Raw genomic sequence first — 10,256 nt, forward strand, 5'->3', positions numbered from 1 at the left:
GGCAAAGTGGACTGTTATATATACTGAGGGACTAATGAGAGAATGAGCTGCAGGTGAGGAGATGGCTGGAGAAGACCAGGTGAGGAAATGAGGTGATTGCATGGCCTGAGAAAGTGGCAGGGCCTGAAACGTCAGGAGAGTGAGTGAAAAAGCACATCATAACAAACTAAGAGGAGGTGGAATATGTGGCAGCTATTCTCATGGGCGGATTACTAAACAACGGGCTGCTGAGCACAGACATGCAAAAGGTGCCACCACTTAGGAGCAAGACACATAGACTTTATAGATATTTAGCCTCTTTTCGTAGTTGCTTTGTATCTCTTTGTGTCTCAAAGCAACTGTTTTGCATCTCTTTGAAGTTGTTTTATGTTTCTTTATGTCTCTCTTTGGGTGTTCAGTAATCCATCCATGGCTACTCTGGTATCTAGTGGTGGCCCAGTGCCTCAGAAAAAGTTCTACGTCACAGTACAAGTACCACAATAAAATGATTATCTTTGTGATTGTCACAGCCCACACACCCAGCAACAGCATCTTGTGTTGCTCCTCTGATCCAGCTAAACCCTGTCGTAGATGTTTTCTTTATGCTATTATATCTCGCTGATCTTTTGCGGAAAACCAATCAAATGTGTTTGATAACATGAACGATTCCTCCTAAACCTCCCACAGTGTAATAAAAAAAAAAAAAAAATCATGGTACAAACTCTATACGAGCAAAAGTACGATACTGTACACATGGTGAAAAGGAAGAAAGGCACAATCTCAAGGGAGTCTGGTGCATTTTTTATTTCTTCAATGACTAGAAATCTTGCTGTGTGTGAAATCTGCAGGGCACTTAATCCTCTGGTACCAGCCAAACGCAATCGCTCATCGTTGTCAACAATTCAAGTCACATGAACATCATGATAAAGACACAAAGATGGAACAAAATTTTTTTTTTTTTCCAAATTAAAATAGTAAAAAAAAAAAAAAAATGAAACAATGATCATTGTCATCAAATAACAATAAATATGGAGCACTCTTCCCTGTACAGAGATGTATTCTATTCTAAGATATTTTGTAATAAAATATAGAACTTCAGTGCATTTTCCTTTGACACGCTTCAGCTGCTCGTTTCAAAGCCGCCGCTATGCAAATCTCTGTTACCCTGGCATTAAAGCAATGGCCTTTAGAACAGAAACAATCAAATCACCAAATGTTTATCCTCCTGAACAACACAAAAAAGCAGATATAAAATGTCACAGCCTTCTCTTTGTCTATCTGTACTGTACATCTCAAAACACAAACCTGGACAGAAAAGGCACAAGTAACTACAATTAGAGTAATACTGGACGAAAGTTTGGACAAACAAAAAATGGAATTATTTTTGATTTAAGATTTTGGTCATTTACAAATTTATTCATATTCATTTTAAACAGGCATTAAGATTACCAGTATCAATAGAGACTATATATATATATATATATATATACATATATATATATAGACATTATTTCACAAAGAAAAAAAGTGCATTTTTATAACAAACCTGAATATTGCCAAAGAACAAACATTTAAGTTAGCAATAGTATTGAAAACTGTATAAAAACGAAGCAATAAAAAAAACAAGACTAGTGTAGCAACCAATAAAGCAAAATGGGATGCATTATGCATCAAGGTGTAGACACCTTTAAGTGCTCTGGTCTGTTCCGTCTCCTTCAGCTCCTCCCTCCACTAGATCGCCACCAGACGGTGGCTCATCCCCCTCTGGCTGCTGTCCAATGACATGCGAGGCTACGGGAGCTGCTAGGCTGAGAGTTGCTCTTGAACTGTCTCTGAAGCAGTGTTTGGTGGTCTCAGTAGCAGGCCTGCGGGTGTGGGCGGAGCTATGTGAGCTGCCATATTGCTTTGAGTCCGTGGTCTCCAACTTCTGTTTGGAACATATTAGTGCTGTGCTGAGAACACACAGCCCTGACTGGCTGGTTCCTGCTGTCTGGTCCTCTGACCAATGGTCTCCAGAAGTCCTAAGCCCTTGAGTTCTGGGGGTCCCGCCCCAGTATGATTCAAATCTGGACAGTGATGGCCCTTCCATGGGGGGAGACGTTGGGGACGAGGGGGTGGTAGGGTGGGACCTCGGACTGGCCTGTACCATCTGGATCCCTCCGATGGGAATCATCAGATAGGGGACCTTGGCTTGTTGGGAGTGCTTGGGAAGATGGCTGAAGATGTTGTCTGCTGTTTGGTGGCCCGGATAACCCTCACAAATGGAAAGACGGAAAGCAGGTGGAAACAAACTGGCTTCTGGCAATGTTGGCCCCTCTGCTGTTGTACCCCGTTTCACCTGTAGAGGGAGGAAAAACTTCGTCATTACATTTCTTGGACTTGCTTTTTCAGTACCGTACACCGAGATCTTCCTAGGAGGAAAGTGCAGTGGAAATACATTGTGGTTGCTGTTGCTCAGTTTAAATTTCTATGCACATATCTGTGCAGACTAATAAAAAAGACTCACTGGTTTTACATGACCACCCCTTGTACCAGGGCTCTCCCATGGCAGGTATCCAGGGGTCCTGTGCTGTAACCTGAGTGGCGAGGGAGGGGTCCGAGCCTTTGATGACCGGTAGCAGCTGGGCGAAATGGTACGAAGAGGAGAGAGGGGTCTGATGGGAGATGGTCCTCTCTCAGGGGAGGGGGAGACGTGTCGGCTGGGCGAGGACAGCTCTGTCCTCGGAGAGAGGCTGCGGATGGGCGAGGACAGCTCCAGACGGGGGGAGAGGCTGCGGCTGGGGGAACAGCTCTCACTGCTGGGGGAGAAGGCTCTCGGCGATGCCTTCCATCCCCGCCGAGAGAACAGCGCTCTCCTGCTGCCTGGAGATGCGGCTCGTCTGTTGAGCCAAACTCCCCTCGGGGAGAGCTCTTGTCCTGGACAGGGACTGGGGCCCGGGGGCTCAGGGTCCGGGGTGCCCTGCTGAGAGCGCCTACTACAGCTGGAATGCCCTCCTGTTGATGGGTGGGTGTCTGACGAACAGGACGACGGATTGTCGTGGGATGCGGACTCCTCTTCCTCATCATCGTCGTCGTCATCGTTGTCATCATCGTTGTCATCATCGTCCTCAGAATCCTCCACGTCAGTAAACTGATGTTCCTCCTGTCCCTCTGAGCCACACACACGTTCATCACTTCCTGCTGTTTGTGCAGAGAAAAAAAACATACACATCCTTTAAATGAGATCCCTTTACATCCATGTTATATGCTTAGAAACTCCAGTACTGAATGTACAGTCCTGACAAAAATCCTCACACTAAATGACACGAAAAACATTGTAACGGAACAATTTTCAGGAACAAGCACAAAGGGTTAGGACAGCGTACTGTATCTTTTCCTCACCCACATGTTATAAATAGCCTGAGGATGAAAAGACCGGAATTTAATTTAACAGAACCATGCCTCTATTCACAAACTATCTCAACAGCCTTCTGAATAGAAAGACGGTTTAAATGGCGCGTCCTTGGCTGTGATGAGGGTAGTCTGTCAGCAAGGGGTGGGGTAGTAGAGGAAGGTTAGGGAGGAGATCGTGAGGTGGCTGGCTTTGAGGCAGACGTAAGTGTTGGAATGCGTGTTGTCATACGCCAGCAATGCATCCTTGAGAACAAGGTATACTTGCCAGAGAGCAGCAACCACATCAGGAGACTGTGGAATAGTCTTCATTCATTTATCCTCTACTTTTTCATATTTTTTATGCAAGGCCAAAGGGAGGAGAAGAGAACATGGTGTTGCATAAGCCGTCAGTGCTGAGCAGCTGTGATTCTTCAGAGGCAGAAGTTCATCCAGCTGTGTACCAATATTTCTCTATGGCGGATAGGAAATATGTGAGATGCCTCCCCATCCCCTCTTAAGTACCTGTTTCCTCGCTCTCTGGCTCATCCAGTGATGACTCAGATACTCCCATTGCCTGGCATTTTTTCCCATGAGCCTTTGACTTCATGTGTTTTGTAAGGTTCCCTAGGAAGGAACAAGAAAAGCACATTAAAATTGTCCACGACTAACACAAGGCTAGTTAAATGAGGACAACCGAGGCAAAATAAAGTAGAAGGCTATACTATAGAGCAGTGGTTCTTAACCTTATTGGAGGTACTGAACCCTGCAAGCTTCATCAGTGCATTCACCGAACCCTTCGTAATTGGAAAAATAAAATATGATTTCTTCAAAACATAGGTATATATTTTATTAGTGCACAAAATTAACCATGCATCACTTGCACACAAAATCACTGTGTTCAAAGAACAAAACATGAATTTCACACAAAAACATAACTCAATGAATATTTACTGCAAATCAATGTGACTTTTGCTGTTGCCTTTCAGATACAAGTTCAGAAATGCGCGGCTTCACCTTGGCAAGTGCCACTCTCATATCATTTTCGCAACAAAGTCTGTTCCTTTTCTTAGTTTTTACGTCTACCATCCTCGAAAAAGATTGCTCGCAAAGATACGTTGTAACAAACGGTGTGAGTATCTCAAGGGCTTTCTTAGCAATAAGAGGGTATGGTACGATTTGGTGACACCAAAACGTTGAGAGCGTTGTTGTTCTGAAGAGTTGCTGTTGAAGCTGGCTCTGCTGAAGTTCAATGATTTCTTTGAGGTATTCATCGTTGACATCTGCTGTTGCAACACTAAACGTGAACGGCTGTCTCACCCGTGCTGGATATGACTCTCTGGTGGGGAAGTATCCGTCGAGAGACTTTGCGAGCTCATCTAAGTGCATGGCAATTGCTTGCTTCAGCTCCCCAGGTACAGAAATGTCTCCAATTCCAGACACGTCTTCGATCTTACTTACACAGTCGTCCAGCAGGGGAAAGTTTGCGAAGTTATCATTCTCTGTTCGTCGTTTCCATAAAGGTAGCTTTTTTTGAAACGCCTTCAGGTTTTCTTCCGCTTCGATGATATTGACTCCACCGCCCTGCATCTGTCGATTGAGATTATTGAGAGCATCGAAAATATCTGCCATGTACGCCAAAATGAGAATGAACTCAGAATTTTCGAAGCAATCTGCGTGACAATGTTGGTACTCTCGCAAAAACAGGGCCAATTCCACACGCATGGCAAAAACACGATTCAGCACCTTTCCCCGGGATAACCACCGAACGTTAGAATGGTACAGAAGTACCTCGAATTCAGAGCCCATTTCCTTACACAGCTCTTTGAAGATGCGGTGCTTCATAGCACTATTTCGCACGTAGTTCACACATTCAACTACAATTTTTAATACTTCTGCCAGTTTTGAAGGCAAGGTTTTTGTTGCCAACGCATGCCTGTGCAGAACACAGTGCGTAACAATGATGTGTGGTGCATCGGATTTCACCAGCGCTCCAAAACCAGAGTGTCGTCCTAGCATGGCTGGAGCTCCGTCCGAACAAACTGCAGAAACCATATTCCACGAAAGATCGTTGTCTCTGAAGAAGTTATCCACGAGTTTCTTCACATCGACTGCCTTGGTTGTTGTTGTTGTAAGAGGCTTACAAAATAAAAAAATCTTCCTTTATCACGTCGTCTTTCATATAGCGCACGAATACAACAAGCTGGCTTAGATTGGAAATGTCGGTGGTCTCGTCGAGTTGGAGGCTGAATTTTGCTGGGCTTGAAATCAGATCTGCAACTACTTGAGCCAAGATGTCATCGCTCATGCCGTCTATTCTGCTGCTGATAGTGTCATTTGAAAGAGGAATTTGGGATCACTTATCTTCAGCAGCTTTTCCCAGCATGATATTCGCCATCTTCAACACAGCTGGTTTTACGAGTGTTTCACCAATGGTGTGTGGTTTGCCCTGCTTTGCGATCAGGTACGCAACTTCGTATGATGCTGTGAGGATCGGTTTGTCGATGGGTACAAAGCCGAGAACAGGCAGAGTAGCCTTTTCATCGAATCTGGCTCTCTTCACCTTGAATTCAGCGAGCGTTGTGTTCTTGTATTTCCCATCTCCATGCAGCTTTAGGAAGTGTTCCTTTAGTTTTGCCGGTGCTGGACTAGAATTGCTCAACTTGGCATTCATGCATTCATCAATCATGCATTGAGGACGCTGACTCCCATCACGTTCCTTTATACACGTGAATTCATATTGTACACATTCGTCCAACCACTTTCTTTTTTTGCTCGACATAGTTAGTATGAAGGGATTGAAAGTTTAAAAGAAAATCACAAATGACGTACAATCACAACAGCCACAAGTCGACTACTGAGCGCACCAAGTTCCTGATCAGGCAATGTGGCATGATCAGCTGCAGCCAATGATGGCCAAGCGGAGCGTGATGTCACAAATAATACGAGTGGACTGAATTTATCTCACGCCGGGTTTACACCGGACGCTGAAGCGCCGCGCCAAGGAAAGCCAGGCGCCTCCTTTCCGCCCCCCTGTTACACAAATGTGCTGTTCACATCGGCTGCGATGCGCCGCACCGCGCCCTGCACCGATGATTTCGGTGTCGAGTCTATTTTTTCCGCTCGCCGCGAGCGTATCGCGCCAGGAAACACACTGAAAAATTATTTAAACGATATAAATGACATATTTTATATTATATAAATGATCAAATATGCATCCCATACTTTGTCCTGCTGTTGTCCTGCAGTTCCCCCTTCTGTTGTCCTGCAGTTTCAATCTCCCCGATATTTCCCCTCTCATTATTAACTTTCCCCATCTGCCCATCCACTACAAACAGACAGACAGAGGGAGAAAGAGAGGGTTGGGGGGGCTATGAAGACCATCATCATTTACCCCCGAACCCCTACATTGAACGGGTTACATACAACAACAAGCGGAGAAAGCAGAATCGCGGGCTGACCGGCGCGGAGAAATGCGCGTCCGATGTGAACAGCCAGGCGGGCGCGCCAGGCGCGCAGTGCTTGAGAATGGCGCTGCGCGGCGCTTCAGCGTCTGGTGTAAACCCGGCGTAACACGGCGAAGAAAAATTGTGTGTTGCCAATTTTTTGACGGCCGACAAAAACGGCCCGACATTGCTAGTGCGAACCGGGCTATACTGTATGTGTCTTGACCCCTGCCGAAACCCGGAGAGTGACTCACCGAACCCAGTTTAAGAACCACTGCTATAGAGCAAAGGAGTAAATTGTCACCTTACCTTTGGTTTTGAAGGCAAAGTTGCAGTGTTTGCAAATGTACGGACGGACATCGGTGTGCGTTCGGATGTGCTTTTTCAGCATGCTAGGCTTCTTGCAGCGAATGCCACAGTCTCCACATATGTACTTGCCCCGGCCACGACCTCTCACATAGACGTACTCTTCATTGGACCTATACCTAAGAGAGAGAGAGAGATCAGGGAGAAAGAAACAGAAAGATAAGAGATGTGGTCACCACAAAAATCACAAATTGTGGTTACTTTCATATACACTATATACAGACCACTCATTTCACTGTGTGGTAGTTCTAGGAGCTGAATGCACAAATGACTGTCTTGTTCATTGACCATCTCTAGTGAAATGTATATCTAATTAAATTGATTTGCATTTAAAGCTGCACTAATGGATTTTTGATCACTTGAGGGCAACAGAACAAGCTGCAAACACAGCATTAATATATTTTCACCTTGTTAAGTTGTTACGGTGAACAACTATTTACACATCCAGCAGTTATGCAGCAGCATTAAGACTCATTTGGAGTCTTGCTTCTGGCCAAATTTAAGTCTAACTTTGCTTTTCTGCTGTTTGGAGCCTGTAGCATACAGTGGTGTTTCCCCCTGAAAGCATCTGCTGCTGGAAACAAGTATGATGATGTAAAACCAAAGCAACGCTGAGTAGAGCTGAGGCAAACTGAAGAATTGGGTGATGGTTCACTGTGGCTTTGTCACAAGTGAACTCTTTCACTTATCAGTCATTTAACTTATTGTTCTAAGAAAAATATTGATTCCTGCAGGTTTAATAATAATGACGAATGTTGGTGTGGAAAAACATACACGCACACACACACACACACACACAAGGGAAACTGGGAAACAAGGCTTTCTTTATGGCGGTGGGTTGGGAAAGCCCCACCAAAACCCCAGCAGCACTGAGTCCCTTAGCTGTTCCCTCCACAACACCCTGGGCACACAGAGAATACCAGCTATTCTGCTGCGATCGCATGGCCCTGCCAACAACAGCAGCAGCAGCTAAAAAGAGGGAAGGGAAGCCTGGCCATGGTCAACAACCTGAAATAGACATTTATATATAAAAATCAACACTTTTAGGTTTAGTCTATAAAAACATTGTTTATACGCAATCTTGATGTTTACCAAAAAGGCTACTTGTGGACAACTGAACAAATATATGCACCACATCTGCAATAATCAGGGCTGTGTGTGAATGTTCCCCGTTGTATGTATAACAGAACCAGCAACGGCAAATCATAACAAATTGATACACGACTGTAAAATAGTCCTAACAGTGGCATTACGTTGCGTTCATTCAGGATCTGGCTACCGTTTTACTGGCATGTATTTCTCGCCATTGCTAAAAATATCCACCCGCATCTCAGGAAAAACAAGGCAGAAGTTGCACTTCACAAATGGAGCAGGCACGTCTCTCAGTAAACTCAACCCACAATCTGCCGCTGCTTGTGCTGTAACTTTACGGCCGCCATTGGCAGATTGGAGGAGAGAATATCACTTTCAACCAGCGTGTGATTGACTGATAAGGCCACTGAATTTCAAAGCAGCGACAAGTGAATAAAAGTAAAAGGCTATACTGCAGGTACTGGAAAATACTTCAATTGCTTTCTTTGGCCAGAAAGGAGTTCGGCATAACTAATCCCTTTAAAACACCCTGTAAACGCTGCTCACAGGAATGGATATGCCCATTTCACCACTGTGGTTAAAGTATTGTGAGAAATCTGCAATGTTAACCAATTACACCATGCAAATGAATCTGCATTCTGTTTTAATAGAATCCAGAGGGACACAGTTCAGCTAGTGCTCGCTAAAAGGGATTAAAGCTGATATTCCACAGAGTTTTGCTGCAACCAAGAAGAAGCAGCTATGCTTGCTTAATTGCCAAGACGTGTGTTATTGAGGTGAAAGCTGCCGAGATCCAATATCTGTTTTTATTTAGCTGCGTGACACTAATTAACTCTAGAGACCCCTGCACTCCTGTTTTTTTAAAGGGATCTCTGAAGGGGGATCAGAACATAAACAAAGATGCACAATGCATATTCATAAAAAACGTGTCGCTTGTTCTCCAGGATAAAATGAGTGGCACACAGTCATGATATCAAAGGGTTGACAAAATGGAGATTGGGATAATGAGCCCTAACAGAGTCAGAGTACAACATATTCTGCTGTGTTGAGAGGGAGGCTGTGCTTATTTGCATGCACAGAGAAAAGTATTAAGAGGTGCAGGTACACAGAGAGAGAGAGGACACAGATGAACGTTGGAAGGGAATGAAGAGAGAATAATACATAGGTAAGTAAAACGGGAAGAGGTGCCAGAGTGACACTGGCAGCATGAACGGATGGAGGGGGTTTGGTGTGATGGAAACAGAGGACGCGACGAAGGGAGAAAGCTGTAGGCTGTTAACGGATGGAAATGAATGTGTGTAATGTGTGGCTGGAAATGATAAAGACTGGTAATTAGTGCCTTATCTACTGTCAAGCACACTACTTCTTCACAATCAATCTGTGTGCACATTAACACAAAACACAGGCCTTAAATGTGCAATAACACATATACAAGTAATACCCATTCCTAAAAAATCTCTTATATCTCCTACGTAATATCTCTCTCAACATTTCTGTTCCCATCAGAAGAAAAACAGTGTGCTCTGAAATGTTTGTTAATTGGGAACATTTTACCTCGGTCCACTATCCTTTTACTGCTTTCCCTTTTATTCTTATCTATTCCTACTTGCTTCAATGGTAACAGATCTGGGGAAACTTAGACCTCTTACTGTAACACAGTAAACCTGGGAAAGAAGAGAGAGGCTGCACTGAGAAAAGAAATCACTCTTTCCTCACATTTATGGACAGCACAAATGTGTGAACGCAGTCAAGAGTAGAAATGTGAAAAGATTAAACAAACACATGCACACATTGCACACAAACATGACAATCTTGACTGATACTGATTGTTTGCAGATTGCTTCATACTTTTCCTCTGTTTCTTCTAAGTTACGTATGCAACTACAAAAAAAACTGGTATTAATGAGAGCCTCACAAAGTGAAGTTGGAGACAACCTTTTTACCCATTACCTAACCAACACACACACACACACACACACACACACACACACACACACACACACA

General features: G+C 44.2%; 1 protein-coding gene across 5 annotated transcripts in view; it reads right to left on the reverse strand.

Annotated features, from left to right (window-relative positions):
• Positions 1 to 768: 768 nt before the first annotated feature.
• The window catches only part of hivep3b (HIVEP zinc finger 3b), a 38,618-nt gene continuing 29,130 nt past the window's right edge, over positions 769 to 10,256 (reverse strand). For all 5 annotated transcript variants that reach the window (XM_031852450.1, XM_031852451.1, XM_031852452.1 and 2 more), the window contains 4 exons: positions 7,104 to 7,279; positions 3,874 to 3,975; positions 2,486 to 3,159; positions 769 to 2,317 (listed from right to left, as the gene is read on the reverse strand). In XM_031852450.1, the coding sequence (XP_031708310.1) occupies positions 1,667 to 2,317; positions 2,486 to 3,159; positions 3,874 to 3,975; positions 7,104 to 7,279 (1,603 nt within the window). In that variant the 3' untranslated portion in view covers positions 769 to 1,666. The remainder of the gene's footprint in view (positions 2,318 to 2,485; positions 3,160 to 3,873; positions 3,976 to 7,103; positions 7,280 to 10,256) is intronic.

Source organism: Anarrhichthys ocellatus, unplaced genomic scaffold (assembly GCF_004355925.1).
Source record: "Anarrhichthys ocellatus isolate YVR2014 unplaced genomic scaffold, GSC_Weel_1.0 scaffold13, whole genome shotgun sequence".
NCBI lineage: Eukaryota > Metazoa > Chordata > Actinopteri > Perciformes > Anarhichadidae > Anarrhichthys > Anarrhichthys ocellatus.